The 21,354-nt window shown below is 33.5% G+C and overlaps 1 protein-coding gene across 1 annotated transcript in view; it reads left to right on the top strand.

Annotated features, from left to right (window-relative positions):
• HSPA4L (heat shock protein family A (Hsp70) member 4 like) overlaps nt 1-21,354 on the top strand; it is a 63,216-nt gene that overhangs the window by 16,108 nt on the left and 25,754 nt on the right. The window contains exons 4-15 of the mRNA XM_061384214.1: nt 349-489; nt 3,159-3,281; nt 5,709-5,808; nt 6,137-6,270; nt 7,983-8,227; nt 8,368-8,444; nt 9,101-9,252; nt 10,054-10,160; nt 12,973-13,106; nt 14,903-15,102; nt 19,414-19,512; nt 21,166-21,303. Of these exons, the coding sequence (XP_061240198.1) occupies nt 349-489; nt 3,159-3,281; nt 5,709-5,808; nt 6,137-6,270; nt 7,983-8,227; nt 8,368-8,444; nt 9,101-9,252; nt 10,054-10,160; nt 12,973-13,106; nt 14,903-15,102; nt 19,414-19,512; nt 21,166-21,303 (1,650 nt within the window). The remainder of the gene's footprint in view (nt 1-348; nt 490-3,158; nt 3,282-5,708; nt 5,809-6,136; nt 6,271-7,982; nt 8,228-8,367; nt 8,445-9,100; nt 9,253-10,053; nt 10,161-12,972; nt 13,107-14,902; nt 15,103-19,413; nt 19,513-21,165; nt 21,304-21,354) is intronic.

Below are 21,354 nucleotides of genomic sequence, written 5' to 3'. Positions count from 1 at the left end.
CCCAGTGCACCAGCCCCAGGCATCCAGTATTTGTTTTTAACATTCCAAGGGTAGGAGATAGTGGTTTCTATCAATTTGTTCAGTTGCTCTGTTGTGTCTGACTCTTTGTGACCCCATGGACTGCAGCACACCAGGCTATATTCAGGGTTGATTTCCTTTAGGATTGACTGGTTTGACATCCTTGCTGTCCAAGGGGACTTGTATCAATTAGAAACCAGAAAATTAAATGATAGTGTAATTCTGAACTTATACAGATGTGTAGGATAAAGAGACTTGGTGATTCACAAATACTAGCGTAGTTTACTTTGCATTAATTCAGTAATTGATAAAAGTGTTTACTGCCAACAGATAGTCACGAATGTAAGAAATACAATTCACGGTTTCAAAAAACTTCATGGGCGATCTTTTGACGATCCTATTGTGCAAACTGAAAGGATCAGGCTTCCCTATGAGCTGCAGAAGATGCCGAATGGAAGTGCAGGGGTTAAGGTAAGTTTATATTCCCAGAATGCAAGCATTTGTTCAAATTAAAGAAACCAAATGCAGTAATATTGCCTATTTTTAAATACTTTAAAAAAATTTAACTTTTTTCCTTTAGGTGAAATACATGCATACCAAGAAACAGGCAGTTTTTGTAGTGTGCTTTAGTGACTGCACCAAAAAAAATCTTATATAGAATAATAATCTTTCTAATCCAAATACTTTTATTGTCAAGAAAAAGGTATTATTATTTGGAGAACTTTTAGAGGTGAACCATTTTTAAGGGACAAAGGCAGAGGCATATGTGATTTAGAAAAATAAGCCCGAAAGTATGTTAACTGCTATAATGAGTTTGCTCTAATTTAGAAGAATCTTGTGTTAGGAATATTAAAGCAAATTCTTCTTCCAAGTAAGAGATGAATTCTAGGTTTTGACTTCTATATCCTAAGACAGAGAGTTTTAGATTGGTTAACAAAAACTAACAGAATACCCCAAAACAGATAGATTGTATGACTTAGCAGTTCTACTCTTAGGTGTATATACATAAGAGAATTGAACCACTTGTGCACACAAAAATTTGTACACTAATGTTCATAATAACATTATTTATAATAGCCAAGAAGTGGGAACAAACCAAGTGTCCACCAGCTGATGAGTGTATGAACAAGATGTGGTACAGTTATCCAGTGGCAGTATTATCTGGCCATAAAAAGACAGTATCTAGAAAACATGCTAACTGGGGGGAGGAAAACAGATATAAAAGGCCACATATTTTGTGATTTCATGTGTGTGGCTCTCCAGAATCAATGCAAATCAGTAGACACAGAAAATAGACTTATGGTTGTTAGGAATTAAGGGTATCTCTACTTCTTAATTGTTAGGAATGGGTATCTCTACTTCTTCTGCTACTAATGGAGCACTCTTTTTAAGTTGATGAAAATGTACTACAATTAGTGATAATCAGTATACAACTTTGAACATACTAAAACCACTTAATTGCACACTTCAGAAGGATAAACTTTATGCAATAAGATTTATATCTCAGAGCTAAAAATTTTAATAGCTGATTTTCAAATTGATATATATGTTTTAAGGTGCACATATTTCCATGTTTAGAAGAGGGTTCTGACTACAGGATGGATGATGAATTGTAGTAAGGAGACATGAGACTTAACAATAGTTCAGAAGAAGACACGATAAGAGATTAAGGACAAATTGAAAATTAGGAAGTCATATTTTAGGTGAAATTTGTAGATCAAGATGTGCTGACTAGGAAGCTGATGGGTTATGATAGCAATAAATGTGATAAAGAGTAATGTTCACGTGTCCTTTAGATATGATAACTTCCAGTTAATGACTATGTGGAACAGTTTTATTCTAAACTACTTAAGTGTTTTATTCTTTAAAAAGAAAATTAAAAATTATGCTTTGTGAGTAGTTTGATTAAAAACAAAATAATCTTTACAGAAAGTCAAAACCTAATTTTTAAGTGATATAATTTTTATGCAGTTATAGTGACTGCATGTAAGCCGGTTGAAGAGGCTTTGAAAACATCAGTCAACCATGTGTTGAACTAAGTTTCTTCATCCTTTGAAGATCTTTAGCATTCAGTGCCTCAAGCAGTTTATCCATTTATTTACTCTGACGTTTGTTTGAATATGCTTTAATGTTTATTTCATCTAACTTTTATATTCTTCAAAATAACTCTGTATTGTTGTGCCTCCTATAATCAGACTAAGACACATGGTACTTGATTCATTTTCCCTTATTTTGGTATGCTTCATTTCTTCCTATGTTTAAATTTCACATAATTTCATGTAATTCTTGGTTTTAAACTTACCTGTAAATTGATTTGGAAACAAATGGATATCAAGTTTAGGTCTGTTTCATTGTAAATATTATATAGTTATTCATATTTACACAGTTAAATAAATACCTACATTGTACTGCCTGAGAAGTTCTTTAAAGCTCTTCCAAAGTTTAGTGTTTTAGTATAAAATTATTTGCTTTTGGGGATACAGAGATTAAATACATAGCCTTTTCTTATGTAAATTAGTTGTAGTTACTGTATGGGTTCTAAGTTAACTTTCTATTGCTTATAAATATTGTGGTTGTCATTATGAAAGAGTTTGCTTATTTGAATAAAGCATAGTATTCCTTGGTCAAGCACTGTAAAGTTTCATTTTATGTGCTTAAATTCAAACTAGTCAAACCTGTGTATGAAATTGTTATTTTTTTTAATTTAAAAATTCCATGTATGCATCTCTAATGTTTAATTATCCCCTGAGGCCTTGGTAATTATCCCCTGAGGCCTTGGAGTAATATATATAGTTTCTTTTTTTAAATAAAATTTTTTTCCTGTGTTCTCATTTTCTTTTCACAAAACTGTATTACTAAAGTTTTCATTTTAAAGAAAGATAGTTTGACCTTTTTCCCCTTATTTGTTTACAAGAATAGTAAATGATAAAACTTGCTTTTGTGGGAGACGGGGATCTGGTTGTAATACTATGTAATACTATGGGTAAGGCACTGGAACTTCAGAGATGAGATATGATGATACTAGAGCAATATTTTTGGTATGTAAGTTCATTGAGTTAGGACTCTGTCTTTTTCATTAAATACTAGATGAAATACTAGATGAATAAATGACTCATTAAATATCTCCACTTGGGCTTCAGGTGCGATACCTAGAAGAAGAAAGACCTTTTGCAATTGAGCAGGTTACTGGGATGCTGTTGGCTAAGCTTAAAGAGACTTCAGAAAATGCTTTGAAGAAACCAGTGGCTGACTGTGTGATTTCAGTAAGTTTTACCTCAGTACTGAACACTCTTGAATCATATTTTCCAGTATATTAATGTTATATGGAAATGTTTTTCTTCCCTTATCTAGTAAATAACCTCCAATTTTTTCATTCAGGAATGAGTTTCCCATAAAGTTAATTGTGATAATCAGCTAATCTTTAAAGAAAAAAACTAATGTATGTGATTAGTTGGTGATTGCTGTACCTGCCACTTACCCTTAGGAATCTTTCTAGGTGGCGCTTAAACATCCCAGCTTCAGGGAACCTTAACACTTACATCAAAGGTTGAAAATGCCCAGTTGGAAATTTGAGATTGTGTATATTCTGTATCCGGAAGAAAGATCCTTTTTTAAAAATGATAAATTAGATGTATTTAACATGTATACATATATACATATGCATATGTATACAAGTTTTGACATATGCATATGCCCGTGAAACATCATCACAGTCAGTATAATAAACATGTTTATCACCCCTCAAAAATCAACTTAAGCTTTTAAGGTAAAAATGGTTTGTATATAAGGTGAAAAACATGGTGCTTTGATATACATGATGAAAATGATCACTGTAGTCAAACAATACATCTATCTCCTATAGTGACCTTTTTTGTGTTTGTGTGGCAAGAGTACCTGAGATCTACTTTCTTAGCAAATTTCAGCATATAATACAGTATTATTAACTGTAACCATGCTATACATTAGATTTCTAAAAGTTATTCTACATAAATAAAATTTTATACACTTTGACCATTGACTTCTGATTTCCCCCACTCCCCTATCCCTGGTAACCACCATTTTATTCTATCCTATGAATTTGACTTCTTCAGATTCCACATATAGGTTAGATCATGCATTATTTTTCAGAAAGAAAAGATCTGTCTTTTAAGGATTCTTAACATTTAATCATTTACCCTGTCTTTTATCTCTTGAGATCCCGCTATATATTGACAACTAGGTTTTAAGTTACATGTTGTCACCTAAATGTGAATGTATTCTTAGTACTGTTAAACTTGGCTACAGAAGTTCAAGCCTCACATCATCAAAAGAATGGAATATTATGACTTTTCAGTGAATTTAGTAATTATGTCAGAAATTAGTATCAGAATATGGCATTGTGAATTTCTTGGCCATTATTAACTTTGTAATTAGTGCACTAAGCCTGTGTGAACTATACAAGGGGAATTTTTTTCTGTTTATGTAGTCATATCTCTCATGGCTAAAAAAGCACCTGGTACATAAGTTCTCAGTGAATATTAAGTGAACCATAGCTTATAATGTAAATTTTTATCAGAAGGATAGTACCAAAATCAGGATATACAGACTTGTCAAAATTCAAGTTCTTTTAGTGTTATCATCTATTAAATGAAATTTCTGAATTCAGAAAGCAGTTAACTTGAAATTGGAAGAGTCCCAAGTCATTTTGTACATGAATGTACTCAGTTTTTTATAAATCTCTAGACCAAAGGAAAGTGCTTCTTACTTTGATAATACTAAGTATATGTAGTCTTAATTATGTTTTAAATTATGAGTTTATTTTTAATAGAAACATAACCTAATGTTTTTTGGTGATTTATAAAGAAACACATGCTCATCGTAAGCCCCTGCACCTGCAATATAGTTTCCTCTCCCTTTGGAATATAACCATTGTAATCATTTGGGAGTGTATTCTTCTAGTAGTACATACACACACAAAAATGAAATCATGCTATACGTACACCCCCTTTTTTTTAATGTAATAAAGATACTATTCTATGACAGTTCAGATCGATCTGATTCTAACATCCACATCAAATTTCTTTATGTGGATATAACATATTTAACCAATCTCATTTTAACAGACTCTTGGGTTGTTAATGTTTCATTATTAAAATATAAACAAATATGTATTTTTATAGAATAGACCAACATGAGATGGATTTAGATGAACATATTTTTGAAATTCTACAGTATTCCTCTATTTTACTAATTGCTTTAAATTTGTGTTCATACTTTAGGTCCAAACTTTTGATATAGCAGTTGACCACCTTAAAAAAAAAAAAAAAAAAAGGGCTTCCCTGGTCACTCAGATAGTAAAGACTCTGCCTGGAATGCGGGAGATCTGGGTTCGATCCCTGTGTTGGGAAGATCCCCTGCAGGCGGGCATGACAACCCACTCCAGTATTCTTGCCTGAAGAATCCCCATGGTCAGAGGAGCCTGGGAGGGAACAGTCCATGGGGTCACACAGAATTGGACACAACTGAGCGACTAAGCACAACCTAAAAAAAAAAAACAAAAAACAGTATTTTTTCTCATTTATTTAATTAGAGCATCATTTATTACTTTACGTAAGTTTTGGTGTAATTATTTTCATTTTCAGTTGATGAAATGTTTAAGTAAAATGTATTACAATGAACTAATACTCTTGATTATTGTTTCGCAATACCAGATTCCTAGCTTTTTCACTGATGCTGAGAGAAGATCTGTGATGGCTGCAGCCCAGGTTGCAGGTTTAAATTGTTTAAGGTTAATGAATGAAACTACTGCAGGTGAGCCGTTTGCAATTTGAAAATCACTGTCATTAAAATATTATTATAGTTTTTTCCTAATTAGTACAAGGCATTTATTTTTAATAACTCTGTAATGTCCTGATATCTTATAAGCTTATCATTTTGGAGTACAGCATTTTGGCAGAGATTAAACATGTCTTCCACTGACTCTTGGGTCATTAACATTATAGGGTAGAAAAAATAAAACATTAACCAAATTGTGAAAAGCTATTTTACTTTGAAGCTAACTAAAATGTAGTATCAACATGACTTATTTATTGTTTTCCAAGCGATTGCTTTGCTAATCTCATTCTTTGTTCTTGCATAGTTGCTCTAGCATATGGAATTTATAAACAGGATCTTCCTCCATTAGATGAGAAACCAAGAAATGTAATATTTATTGATATGGGACATTCTGCCTATCAGGTCTCAGTTTGTGCTTTTAACAAAGGAAAACTTAAAGTAAGTAAATGATTTGCTATATTTAATTTAATGGTTAAGAGCATATAAGACTAAATTGAGAACTCTAATGCATGGATTTAAACCCTGGTTCTGCCACTTAAAAACTGTGACTTTGAGCAGGTTATGTAACCTCCCCAAATCTCAGGCTCCTCAACTGAGGATATTATCAGTAAGTATCTCATAGAATTTTTGAGGATTAAATGAATTAAAGTTTATAAGATGCTTGGAATACCATATTGCAGTTATTACGTGTTAGCTATTTTTTATTAGTGTTGAGGTGTTTGTTACCTATCAGGGAGCATAAATTACATATTTATAAATGTACATAGGAAACATTTTCTAAAATGATTCCCATTGTCTTTAGAAACCTTTCTATCCAAGAATCCTAATCAAAATTTTCTACAGTGTGGTTTTATTTATCTCTCTGTGCTTATCTTTTTATAGCCTTTGGTTTTATATTCATTTCTACATTAATTCTCTTACCCAGCCTTACACACACTCTCTGTCCCTATTACACACATGTATAGAATTTGCTCAGAAGATTAAATGCTTTGGGTTACCCAGAACCTTTTAGAGCCTTTTGTGTTGAAGTGTATATTACTATATTAACATCCTTGTAATCATAAAATTAAAGGGAAATTACTCATAGTGAATATAGGAGTCTGTTCACTGATTCTCCATGTTAATCTGTGGGACGACAGCCCCTTCAGACTATGCTCACATCCTACTGTGATGTTTACCACTATTCCACCACCCATCCTTATGCAAAAGGCTGAAACACACCAGTGTGGAACTGTACTTTCTGGCAATTACTATTATAACTAGATTTTTACCCTCTGCCACAGGGAGATAGACTAGATGTCTTGGTTCTATGGTTTCAAGAGCTATATCATTGAAGTGTGTGACTTTTCTGCTCCTTTTCTATTAGACTGCTTAGCTGAGGCCAGTTGTTCAACAAGCTTATTAAATTCTTGTCTCTCCTCTTCATTTTTTTTTAATTTTCTTTTTTGGTTCCTTACATGCTCTTTTGTTCCTTCTATATGTTTATAAAAATAGTCTGGCTTTTTAGGGGATTGGGGGCAGTAATTCTTGATTTGTAAATTTGTAAAACATTTTTTTAAAACTTTTTTAAAAGCACTTTTTGTTTTGTATTGGAGTATAGCCAATTAACAATGTTGTGATAGTTTTGGGTGAACACTGAAGGGACTCACCCATACATAAACATTTATCATTTCTCCCTCAAACTCCCCTCCCATCCAGGCTACCACATAACAAACACTGAGCAGAGCTCCATGTTTGATCAATTAAAATATTTTATATTTAATCTTTGGATTGGCTCTCTTGGCTGTTTTGTCTTTGGTTACATACTTAGGACTCTTCCTTTGCTCTCTTAAGCTTGGTTTTTGGCCCATCTGTTCAGTGCTGTTGTAGAACCAAAGAATGTGAGATAATGAACTTTTAGTCATTGCAACTCAACTTTTCAGAATTAAAGTTACTCTCCCACATAGGTATATAGATCTATAAAGGAGATAATTCAGAATGGATAAATACGTTGGCTAAATATAATTAATATAAGTGATTCCAAATTTGGCACACCTGTAATTTTTGAAAAATTCTTTGGTTTTAATTTTAAAAGGTTTTTTCAGGGAGGTTTAATTTTTGAAAGCATGTAATATTTCTGAAAATTCAGTTCTGGTTTTTCAATTAAACAGGTCTTGGCTACTACCTTTGATCCATATTTGGGTGGCAGGAACTTTGATGAGGTTTTAGTAGACTACTTCTGTGAAGAGTTCAAGACAAAATATAAGATAAATGTGAAAGAAAACTCTCGGGCCTTGTTGCGTTTATATCAGGAATGTGAAAAACTAAAGAAGCTAATGAGTGCAAATGCATCAGATCTTCCACTGAACATTGAGTGTTTCATGAATGACCTTGATGTTTCTAGTAAAATGAACAGGTACCATGTATGTTTTCAATTGAAAAGTGTTTCCTCATTTTATGTTTGGATCGTGTCTAATTTTTTTCATTCTGTTATTTCAGAAGATAGGCTCTATTTTTGTACCCCCAAATAATGACTTTTATTTCATTTTCCCACAGGGCTCAGTTTGAACAATTATGTGCTTCCCTCTTAGCCAGAGTTGAACCACCATTAAAAGCAGTAATGGAACAAGCAAGTAAGTGAAAGTTCCTGAACTAACCATCAAAACTGTACCATGGTGTTACTTTAATGGGGTAGAAATTTGTAAAAGCAATAAAAAAGTCATGTGTTTTTTTTTTTTTAAGGTTAGTATTTCTTATTTTAGAGAAGGAGTTTATAACTCATTCTTTATTCATAAGACAAGGGCCACTAGACATCAGAGTTTATGAGAACTCGTCCTGGCCCATACTGTTTACATCATAAAACTAATGCTAGTTATATTTGAAGGTATTTTTATAAGTAAGTTTTTAAAGATTGATCAGAAGTAGAAGTGAGAACATGACTGCTTTTTGTTAAGGTTTTTCATGACCAATTAAAAACTAGTTCCTATGGGGATTTGTGAGGTAGAAGTTAGAAAAAATGAAGGACTCTGAACAGTTTCTTTAAAGTCCATGAAGTGTTTGTCTGTTTTATGGTCACTTCATCATCTGGACCAAGTACAGTGCCTGATGTGTAGATAATAAATATCTATTAAATTTTGCTTTTTTCCAAATTTATTTTTATTTTCTTTTTGTTCTACCTTGTTTTGAGTAAATTAAAAAAATTCATTTTTTTAAAAAAGTACTTTCCAGAGTCTACTATTCACATTTTTTATAAAGACTGTCTTAATTTTTGAAACATTTTCTTTTCCAGACTTACAACGTGAAGACATAAGTAGTATAGAAATTGTAGGGGGAGCAACACGAATTCCTGCTGTGAAAGAGCAAATCACTAAATTCTTTCTTAAAGACATAAGTACCACATTAAATGCTGATGAAGCTGTTGCAAGAGGATGTGCATTACAGGTATGATTATTAGTCTTTATTTTGCCAGAAATATGGTGATAGGCCTCAAAGAACTTTTTAATTTATTATCTGGTCCAACCACTCAACAATTAGCTAAAGTGGTGTTGGAGAAAACTCTTGAGAGATCCTTGGACTGCAAGGAAATCTAACCAGTCCATTCTAAAGGAGATCAGTCCTGGGTGTTCATTGGAAGGACTGATGCTAAAGCTGAAACTCCAATACTTTGACCACCTCCTGTGAAGAGTTGACTCATTGGAAAAGACTCTGATGCTGGGAGGGATTGGGGGCAGGAGGAGAAGGGGATGACAGAGGATGAGATGGCTGGATGGCATCACTGACTCGATGGACACGAGTTTGAGTGAACTCCGGGAGTTGGTGATGGACAAGGAGGCCTGGTGCGCTGCGATTCGTGAGGTCGCAAAGAGTCAGACACGACTGAGCGACTGAACTGAACTGAAATTAAAATTATTCCTGATAAATAAAGGTTATGTCTATCCAATTTGTTTTTAAGCTGTCATAGGACTCTATGCCATTAACTACACTGAAGACATTTATTTTATGAATTCTTGTGTTTATTCCTATTTAAAATTACTTTTTTGAGATTAAAAAATATTTTACATAAATTTTTGTAAAGTCACAGAAAGAGTGCGCTGACACTTTAAAATTTACTAGTTATTACCAAAAACCCAGAAATTTTTTAAATGGAACAGTTTTATTATAACAACTTTGTTAAGCAGTCATGGTAACATGGGGTATGTTTGGCGTTTTTCTATTTAAATATGGTATCCATCTTATTTTCAGTGTGCAATTCTCTCACCAGCATTTAAAGTGCGTGAATTTTCCATAACAGACATTGTTCCTTATTCAATCACATTAAGATGGAAGACCTCTTTTGAAGATGGAACTGGGTAAGTTACTTTTAAAGCCTTGGTTAGAGCTTATCAAAATAAGAAATTGAACCTACTTTTCTTTTTTTTGAACCTACTTTTCTAAATTAGAGGAATTTATACTCACTGGAAAAGACTCTGATGCTGGGAGGGATTGGGGGCAGGAGGAAAAGGGGACGACAGAGGATGAGATGGCTGGATGGCATCACTGATTCGATGGACGTGAGTCTGAGTGAACTCCAGGAGTTGGTGATGGACAGGGAGGCCTGGCGTGCTGTGATTCATGGGGTCGCAAAGAGTCGGACATGACTGAGTGACTGAACTGAACTGAGCTGAACTGATACTCCTTAAACTTGTCAAACACTTTATTATTTTAGAAACAAGGAGAATATAAAAACATGATATATCTGTAAACCATGAATGGCATATTTTTAGTTAATATGTTAATATAAAAGTAAAACATTCTCAGTTTCAAATATAAATCACAGTATAGAAATATAAAAACTTAAAAATACCTCTATTTGCTATACTCCAACTCTCTTAGCCCATTTTATTGAGATAACTAATTATTTTAACAGCTGAGTATATATTCTCCTGGAGGAGGAAATGGTAACTCACTCTAGTATCCTTGCTTGGAAAATTCCATGGATAGAGGAGCCTGGCAGGCTGCAGTCCATATGGTCACAAAGAGTTGGATATGACTGAGCACACACACATGTATCTATCTATCAAGTCATTTTCTTTCAATATCCAAACAAAAACATGTACTTTTAAAATATTTACATGATCATGTGTATATATCCATAAAAATTGCTTTTTCAAATATATATCACCTTTCCATATCAACAGACAGTAACTTTTCAGACAATTGTAGGTGCCATAATTTAACCAGTATATTGTAAAGTTATGTTTTTCCTGTTGTAAGCAAGTGCTATTAGGACTATCTTTGTACATATCTCCTTGTTTGGTTGTGTTTGATATATCTAAGGTAACTATGCAGGACTGAAATTGAGCCAGAGGGTTATGAACATTATTTTAACTAATATTGCCAAATTATTCACTAAAAAGAATATACCAAGCTATATTCCTAATAACATTGTATGAGATAATTATTTTAGCTCATTTTCTCCTGTATATTTAAATGTAACATTCTAATAGTAAAGACAATTAGCACTTTGTTATTTTCATTTCTGACTCTAATAAGCTAGTCTTTCTGTGCTTTGACATTAGCATTTCCTTTTCCATGAAGTGCCCGGCATTTAAATTGTTTACTTTCCTTCCAAAATAGAAATCTGTATTTGATACTATATTTGACTTTTTAGAAGTACAGTTTGTATAATAAAGTAAACCTGTATTTAGGTTTTGAAGTTGCTTTTAAGATTTTGTTCTGTGTTCTACACATTCCCTAGAACTTGAAATTTTTGTGCAAAATTTAAAAAATATGGATTATCAACCTAATTGGAAGGTTTTGCAGGACATATGTTAATGTCAACTTTGAGGCAAGAAATATTATTTTTTAAAGTTAATTTCAGTTAAGTGTAGTATAAGTGATCCAAAAAAATTTATAAGAAAATACATTGCAAGTTTAAATATATTCTAGTGACTACAATAAGAAAGTAGAAGGTATTGGTAGGATAGAGGTAAAGGTCCATAAAAGTGACATTTTCAAACCATACATAATTAATAGGATGATGGTATGCTGCTGCTGCTGCTAAGTCGCTTCAGTCATGTCCGACTCTGTGCGACCACATAGACGGCAGCCCACCAGGCTCCCCCATCCCTGGGATTCTCCAGGCCAGAACACTGGAGTGGGTTGCCGTTTCCTTTTCCAATGCAGGAAAGTGAAAAGTGAAAGTGAAGTCGCTCAGTCGTGCCTGACTTGTAGCGACCCCATGGACTGCAGCCCACCAGGCTCCTCTGTCCATGGGATTTTCCAGGCAAGAGTACTGGAGTGGGATGCCATTGCCTTCTCCGAATGGTGGTATACATAATAATAAAGAGTGAGTTTCTGGGTCACTATAAACAGTAGTTATAAGTCATTTCTGTTACACTGTTTAAAAAATAGGAATTGCTTTTGTAGCTTTTAAAGCTTCCTGTAAGAGAAAATACTATAAAGGGCATTGTTACATCAACTGAAAAACTTGGAATTTGGTTTATAGATTAAAGTTTTAAAAGTTTATAAAGTAGATAGCTGTACTGTGGTTATATTAGAGAAAGTCCCTGTTAGGAAGAATACCTTTAAAAATTTTTGGGTAAAGAGCCATTATGTATGTAACACCCACAGCTTGTTCAGAAAAAAAAAAGTACACATACAACTGTGTGTGTGTGTACTCAAAATGATGAGATAAATGGGTTAAAACAGTAACAAATTTAGGTAAAAGATATACAGGTGTTCCTTATCCTTGTTTTATTTTTGCACCTTTCTATGAGTTTGAAATTATTTCCAATTAAAAGTATTTCTAAGGGAGCTAGAATAAAAAGGGTTACATATGATAAGTGTTTTAGAAACTAATCGACAGAATTTGGTCCTCAGATGTGAACAACAACAACAAAAATCCCTATAAATTGGCCTTAAAATATACCTCCTCTCAGGTAATTTTTCCCATTTTAGTAAGAGAGAATTATCTGTTACTATGACAGACATTCTAAAACTTTGAGCCATAAACTTGTCAAAATTCATTGTATGTTTATTTGTAGCAAAACCAATAATTCTTTTTCTTAACATTTGTGCAGAGGTATTTAAAATTGCTGCTTATGAATTAAAAATGAGATGGATTCTGTGATTAGGTTCATAGGAAGCTCTCTGTTTAACTGTTTTCCCGCTCCATTTTAGGGAATGCGAAGTATTCTGTAAGAACCATCCTGCCCCATTCTCAAAAGTCATTACTTTCCACAAGAAAGAACCATTTGAACTAGAAGCATTTTATACTAATTTACGTGAAGTGCCTTATCCGGATCCAAGAATTGGTAAGAAAACTCCCAGTTTTTTTTTTTTTTTCCATAAAATTTAGCCTCTTAACAGTATTTGAATCAAGGAAGCAAATTAACTTTTCAGCTAACCCAACACTGGATTTTTAAACAAAGATAGTCGTACTTTTTTTCTAAACATGCACTTTTTGGTGCTTAGAGTTTTATTTCTGGATAACAACAGGTTTGAATATTTTTAATTCATTTTTAACATCTATATTTAAAATGTTCTGTAATTGGCTTGAGAGGTTGGATGATGGTTATTTTTTAATGAAAAAGCTAATCAGTAAACTTGAATATGTAGTCAATGCTGTCAGACTGACTACATATTGTGACTTTAAACTCATGTTCAACACACTGGCAACAACTAGAATGAATATTACTGGTTCGACCCACGGGCAACAGATAGAATGAGTATTACTGGATTAATACGAAAGTGAAACTAGGAGACTAATATCCATTTCAGCTGAGTTATCTTTTTAGAAGATACCAAAAAAAGTATGATTTGTATCATTTAAAAGAAAATAAAATTTTAAAATTTTCTATATGTGCTACTTTTATTGATTAAAATGAGGACAGTATTAATATTTCAAGTACATTATTTAAAACAGTAGAAGTAACTATTGAAAATGGTATTAGTTTTCTAGGGCTTCTATAACAAAGCACCACAAACTAGATATTTCAACAATAGAAATGTACTGTCTCACAGTTCTGGAGGCTGGAACATTCAAAATTAAGGTGGTGGTGGGATGGATTCCTTCTGAGGGCTGTGAGGGAAGGATCCATTCCAGGCATTTGTCTTTGGCTCATAGATGGCCGTCATCATGCTCATGTGTCCTTCTCCTCTTGTGTGTATCCATCTCCAAATAAGGACACCAGGTCATTGAATTAGAGCCCACCAATAACTTCACTTTAACTTGATTACTTTGTAAAGACCCTGTCTCAAAATAAGGTCATTTCCTGAGGTTACTGGAGAGTAGGCCTTCAACATATGCATTGGGGCTAGAGGGAAGGTCACAATTCAACCTATAAAAATCTGCCTAGTATTCTCTCTTTACCATGGAAACATTATATATTTGAGATTTTTTTCTAAAAAATAAAATATCAGATTTCTTTTTTTCTTACTGCGATCTCCCCAGAGCAGGTATCAAACCCATGTCGTCTGCATTGGCAGGTAGATTCTTTAGCACTGAGCTACCAAAGAAGCCCTAAAACACCAGATTTCTTAAACTGAAAAAATTAGTGTAAACTAGGTAGTAGTGACTGTATAGCTTAGCAATTTTGCTATAGGCAAATTCCAGGAAAAGGAAATTTAAATTGCTTTGTGAATTACCAAGATGATGATTTGCACAGTTTATAACAAACAGGTAATATGTATTTGGTTTTAAAGTTCAAAAATTTAATTTTGCTATTTTGGTCTTAGTATGGCAATATTGTAAAACCTAAAAGTGATATTGCCTTCAGTCAAGATTGTGCTTGATTAAGATCCTTAACTCTCTTTCCTGTCACTGATGACTTGGGGCAGGTTGTTTAACCTTTTGAGTCTTTTCTTTTTTTTTTTTTAGTTGAAGGACAATTGGTTTACAACCTTTTGAGTTTTTATTTGTACCAGGTTTATTATATTAAAAAAAGGTGATTGGGGGAAATGCATGCCCCACAATAATTAATCAGAATATGGTCATAATTTTAAGATTTTTTTTGCCAACATTTGAAAATGATCGTAAAATTACTGAATGAATGAATTGAATGAGTTAATCTGAGGCCTATGTTCTGATCAAAGTTCTTTTTTCCTTAAGGGAACTTTACTATTCAGAATGTTTTCCCACAATCTGATGGTGATAGTTCCAAAGTTAAGGTTAAAGTTCGTATTAATATCCATGGAATCTTCAGTGTGGCTAGTGCATCTGTAATTGAGAAGCAAAATATAGAAGGAGATCACAGTGATGTTCCTATGGAGACAGAAACTTCTTTTAAGAATGAAAGCAAAGATGATGTGGTATGTGGAAATACTATTTTTAAAAGGCTCCTCTAATAATATAATTTCTTTATGAAAGAGTTAATGTGACTCGAATGTTGTGTTGGCTTAGTATCAGTGAAAGAATCTTAAGAGAAAGTGATTGTATTCCATTACATAAAGTTTTCTTCTTTTTATATATAGTATTTGTAAGTTACTTTAAAGACTTTGGTTAGATTTTTTTCAAACCATAATTGGATGTCTGCCCTCGATTTTTCATCTATTTGTGCATGTTAAGAGTGGATTTTAACATTTTAAATTTCAAGACAGTTTCTCCCATTTTTAAAAGTTGTCTTTTTGTCTGTTTTTACTAAAAATTACTGTAAAATCTTTTCTTTCAGAATGATCAGAATTCTACCACTACTTCATTTAAGAAGTGTGGCATTTTCTTTCATTTTTCTTCACATGTATTATTTTCCTGTTACATCCTTCCTTCCTTGAATTAAGGAGAAGGAAATACTGTCCCAATATGTTGGTAAGGATAGTCAATTTTCATGAATAAACATAAGAATAATAGGTTGAAAAGTTAATTTTCTTAATTATGGTTTACAACAACTGTGGTAGACGTGTAAATTTAATCCATTAAGATTTAGTTTTACCAAAATTTAAAGCATTCTGTATTCTTTTTGGAGTAAGTTCTTTTACAGCTGTTTAACTTCTTCACCTCTTTTTCTAAAAAGTCTCTGTGTAATGTTTTAGACCTTGAGTTTTCTCTGTGTAATGTTAGTGAATCCTGGGCACTAAAAACAAGGAGATTGTGGCACCCATTTTCCACCTCTCGCATTTCTTATATGCTGCTTCTATTTGTATGTGGGCTTGAAATCCAGTTCGCCAGCCCTTTAGGATGACTTCTGAATGTGTACTTAAAAAACTCACTTGTGTATAAAATGCATGAATTTATAGCATCTGCTTTGGGCACTCAGAGATTGATTTGCTTACAAGAGTGTTTTTGGCTTACTAGAGAATATTTCCAGGTACTTGGTGTTCCATATAAAGTATTTCTTCCAGTTGAGTGAGATGTTCCTGAGCGTATCTTCTGTAATTTATATAATCAAGGGACAAAAAAAAGGTTACTGACATTATGGGTCATATAGTTAGCATTGTTGGAGAGCACATTCACATATATCATCTCCTTTTAAATCTCTACCTTAGCCGATATAACCCATGTTGAATAAATTGTAGTTTATTTCCTTATTCTTGTTTTCTGTGTAGAAAACATCCTATGTACTGTCTTGCTTAGTGGTTCTCTCTAGGACTTTTTTCTTTAATTCTATATCCAGAAGTTTAAAAGCTTAAGGTTTGAATACTATCATTAAGCAGTCTCTCCCTTCCCCCTCCAAAAATTCGAGTAGAGTGAGTAAATTCGAAGTAGACCCTGGAAGCTAATTATTTAAGCTTTAGAGGAGAACATAAGAAGACAGTAAGATCGTTTTTACTGTTCCTCGTTGCTGACATTGCTGGCAGATGAAACCTAGGTATGTATAAGTGAGCAGCAGTGGTTGTTTTTGTTTTTTTTCTTTGCATGCAAGTTAGTTTATGAGAGATTATGTTATGGGCCTCATTTTTTTCATTAAAAATTAAGATATCTTCAATTTTCCTAAAAAACTGTAGCATAGATTGCCACCTTTTCTTCAGAACAGTAAAAAGATGTCTCAGAAAGTGAACACTTTTCTTCTAGGTATTTATAACTATGTGGACATATTAGGGGAGAAGGCAATGGCACCCCGCTCTGGTACTCTTGCCTGGAAAATCCCATTGATGGAGGACCCTGGTAGGCTGCAGTCCATGGGGTCACTAAGAGTCGGACACGACTGAGCGACTTCACTTTCACTTTTCACTTTCATGCATTGGAGAAGGAAATGGAAACCCACTCCAGTGTTCTTGCCTGGAGAATCCCAGGGACGGGGGAGCCTGGTGGGCTGCTGTCTGTGGGGTCGCACAGAGTTGGACACGACTGAAGCGACTTAGCAGCAGCAGTAGCAGGACATATTAGGAAGGTATCACAACTTAGGCTTCATTACACAGTGAAGGATCAAAGAGACTATCATACCGTAATTTAACTGATCCTCAACTGTTCACCATTTAGGTTATCTTTTTATCTATTTTTTAATTCAAAATGTCTGATTAACTTATATGTACCAGGTACTGTCCTAGGCACTGAAGATATATTGGGAAGCAGGATAAAGAAGGTCTGTCCCTTACATTCTAATGGAAAAGCACAGGCAAGAAGCAACAGGATATCATATAAATATAAAGGAAATTAATAGTAGGAGATGTAATTAAGTAATGAGGACAGCCACCTGTGAGGAGGAAAGAGGAAAGCTAGCTCGAGAAAAGGCAGAGTAAGGAGCAAGGTGCAGGTAGGCGTCCAGACAAAGGGAACAACAAGTACAAAGGCCCTGAGGGAAGGATACCTTTTTTGTTACAAAGGTAGCTGATAATAAGATATAGAAAAGGGGAGAGTAACAAGAAAAAGAGATTGAGAAAGTAGATCACAGGACAGATTAGATAATAATTCTGGATTTTAAGTGCTTTTTATTTATTTGTCAAATAACTAAAAGTACCTAAATTTTGTGTTTAGATACAGCAGTGAATAGAAAAACAGTCTCAACCCTCATGAAGCTTAAAATCAGAGAAGCCAAGTCTAGAGGCACTTTTATTAACTTTCCCACTAGGCATAATATTCCTATGAATCTTCTTAAAAGTATTTTAAAAGATTACCAAATTACTCTCAGATCAACTGTTAAGATGTACAAGTTTCTCCTTATTAATATACCTGAAATTGGGATGGATCGTGCAAATGACATTATACATTCACTGTTGCCTGTGGCAATAATCATGAAAAGTTCTCATCATCTGTACATGTATGAACTTGATTATTACTCCTCATGGCATGAGTTGGCAGTTGCGACCCCTTGACATTAAATTGTATAAGGACCATTCAAGAAAGGAATATTAGTCTTGGTTGTTGTCTGAAAATAATTTACTGATTCCTTCTGGTAAAATACAGAAAAAAAAATCATAAAATTTGTAGAATAGGTATCAGTGGCTTATAAGAAAACTTAGAGATGATACTGGAGCAATTTTTAAATAAATAGCTGGGCTACTAATGTTCTTCATAGCACAAAGGACAAATATGTATAGAACAATTCAGACATCGTTAACTGAATTATGTGATTTAGATGAGTTGGGTTATACATGTGAGAAAGTTTTAGAAATACCTTAACCAAATTAATTGATTTATTTTTTTCTTTAGAGATAGGAATATATATGTATTAAATTTAAAATGCCAAGTGATAAAGTATTTCAGCCTTAACTAGAAACATTGTTTTCTTAGTATTACATGAAATAGTTAATAATGTATCTGTTGTCTCTATCTGCATTACCCCAACCCGGCACTGTAACACTTTTTTCACCTCTTCTCCATCATAAGGTTGGGAAAATTACAGAGTTGGAAGGAGGTAGGGCAGGGAGCAGTGGGGATGGAATTTCAGTTCTTGACTTAACAAAGAACACTGCTCTAAGTTTTTGTCTAACATGTTTTTCTCTTTGGGCACAAATAAGCATTAGCCAAGATAACCTTATGGACATTATATGTAATAATGTTTAACTCCATGTATATCTGAACACCTAAATTATCCCAATTCCTGAGTGCCAAACTTTCTTCCTTTTAGGAGGATAGTGGTGGGTAAGATTAAGGAAGACCAGAAAAACCTAATACTTGTGATTTTTTTGCCAAGTTGGGAATCCATTTTGGCAGTCTTATGGCTTGGAAATTTGTCTTTCAGGTTTAAAAAAAAAAAGTAAAAGTTTACATTTGGTAATTCAGAGACATCTACTTTGACAGTTTTTATGTATTTGAGTATTTTCCTAGATTTTAAAAATACAATTTAATTTATGTGTAATACATAAATTTTGTATCTTTTTCAGTTTATTTTCCCACATTAAGTTCTTTATGAACATTTTTTGTGTCAAGTTTAACATTCTTTTTTTTGGTCAATCTTGGTTTGTGAATTTGACTTAAGAACAATTTTCCATGTATTTGCAGTTATTTGGTCACGGGTGAAAAATAAGATTTATTCACATAGCATCAAATAGATCTTTTCATTTTACTTACTGTCAACCTGAGTATTTATATTAATAGTTACTCCCATTTCAGAAACAGTGAGCTTCTACTTTATTATCTTCACACATGTGAAAACAGGCTTGAACTCTTAAGATATGCTGTTCATTACCAAAAACAGAAAAAAGAAAGAGACTAGAGATATTGTCAGTTACTTATTTTCTTTGCAGGATAAAATGCAGGTTGACCAAGAAGAAGGAGGTCATCAAAAATGTCATGCTGAACACACTCCAGAGGAAGAAATTGACCATACAGGAACCAAAACAAAGGTTTGTTCCACTATTACTGTGCTTAATTGCTCAGTCTTGTGTGACTCTGCAACCCCATGGATAGTAGCTTGCCAGGCTCCTCTCTGTCCATGGGATTTTATAGGCAAGAATACGGGAGTGGGTTGCCAATTCCTTCTCAGGGGATCTTCCCGACCCAGGGGTTGAACCCGGGTCTCCTGCTTGCAAGCAGATTCTTTACCATCTGAACCACTAGGGAAAGCAGTATACTATTATTGTGGCTGTGTCTTTTTATGTCTTTTCATTAACTTTTTTTTCTCATTAAAAATCATACAATCTCAGAAAATAGAAACTAGAATAGGACAAATGAAGAAAACTTAAATTAGCAATAATGCAGCACCTCAAAATTAACCACTCTGTGGTGCATGCTGCATATCATAAAGCATTCTTAGTGCAAAAATTATATATTTGGAAGTAAAGTTTTAAAGGATAAATAGCTATTAAGAGTCATTATTTTACTGAGAAAATGAGTGCTGATAAAAGAGAAGGGAGAAATACCATGCACCAACCACCCAGATGGCTGGCTACAGCTCTATACTACCATCTTCGACAGATTTTTCTAACCCAAACATAATTTAATTTGGGATGGTTTGTATAGATTTTTTTTCCAACGGCTGTAAAGACTTGATTTTAAATCTTAGTTTCTCAAGCAATATAAAACCTGAAACCTATTTTTCTAAATTTTTTATTTTATTCAGTGTTTCGTCTTTATTCAACAGCTCTATTTAGACATAATTTACATATCATGCAGTTCTGCCATTTAAGAGTGCAATTCAAAGGTTTTTAATGTACTCAATTATGTAATCATTATCACAATTTTACAACATTTTCATCACTCCAAAAAGAAGCCCCACCCATTAGCAGTAACTCTTTATTTCCCCCCAAACCCTCCCCCTGCCAGCCCTAGTCAGCCACTAATATTTTTTAATTATACACTTGCCTGTTCTAGACAGCAGTACAGTATGTGATCCTTTAATGACTGGCTTCTTTTTGCTAAGCATATTTTCAAGGTTTATCCAGGTTGTAGGATATATCAGTACTTCATTCCCTTTTATGGTTGAGTAATACTGTATCATACAGATGTATACCACATTTATTCATTCATCAACTGATGGACACTTGGATTTTTCCTACCTCTTGACTTTTATGAATAATGCTGTTTTGAACAACCATATACAGGTTTTATGTGGATGTATATTTTCATTTATCTTGTGCTCATACCCAGGATTGAAATTGCTGGGTCATATGATATCTCTGTGTTTACAATTTGAGGAACTGCCTATTTTCCAAAATGGCTGTCATATTTTTCTATCTTGTCAACCATGTATAAGGATTCCAATTTCTCTATATTTTCACCATCTCTTATTTTCCTCTTTTATTTTTTCATTATAAGTCATCCTAGTGGGTAGGAAATGGTATTTCATTGTGGTTTCAGTTTGTTTCCCAGCCCAGGATTTTTTTTATGTAGAAAGATTTGGTGTATACAAGAATGTAAAATACTATCAGTATTAAAATAATATTTTTTAAGGTATGGTAGATAATAGTTTTGATTTTACTTTGTTTCATCAGAAATCAGCCTCTTAAATCTATTTTTAAGCTAGAGAAACTTATACTTCTCTTACATTTCTTTTGCAGTCTGGTCTCTCAGAGAAACAAGAGCGACTGAACCAGAACATTAAAAAAGGGAAAGTCAAGAGTATTGATCTGCCTATCCAGAGTAGCCTGTGTAGGCAGCTGGGCCAAGATCTCCTCAACAGCTACATTGAAAATGAGGTATATAAACCTGAATTGATGTTGAAATCGGTGGTGGTGTATTCTGAAATT

Source organism: Bos javanicus, chromosome 17, assembly GCF_032452875.1.
Source record: "Bos javanicus breed banteng chromosome 17, ARS-OSU_banteng_1.0, whole genome shotgun sequence".
In the NCBI taxonomy this organism is placed as follows: Eukaryota; Metazoa; Chordata; class Mammalia; order Artiodactyla; family Bovidae; genus Bos; species Bos javanicus.
Note: the sequence above shows the minus strand (reverse complement) of the source record. Positions and strands in the feature narration are given on the sequence as shown.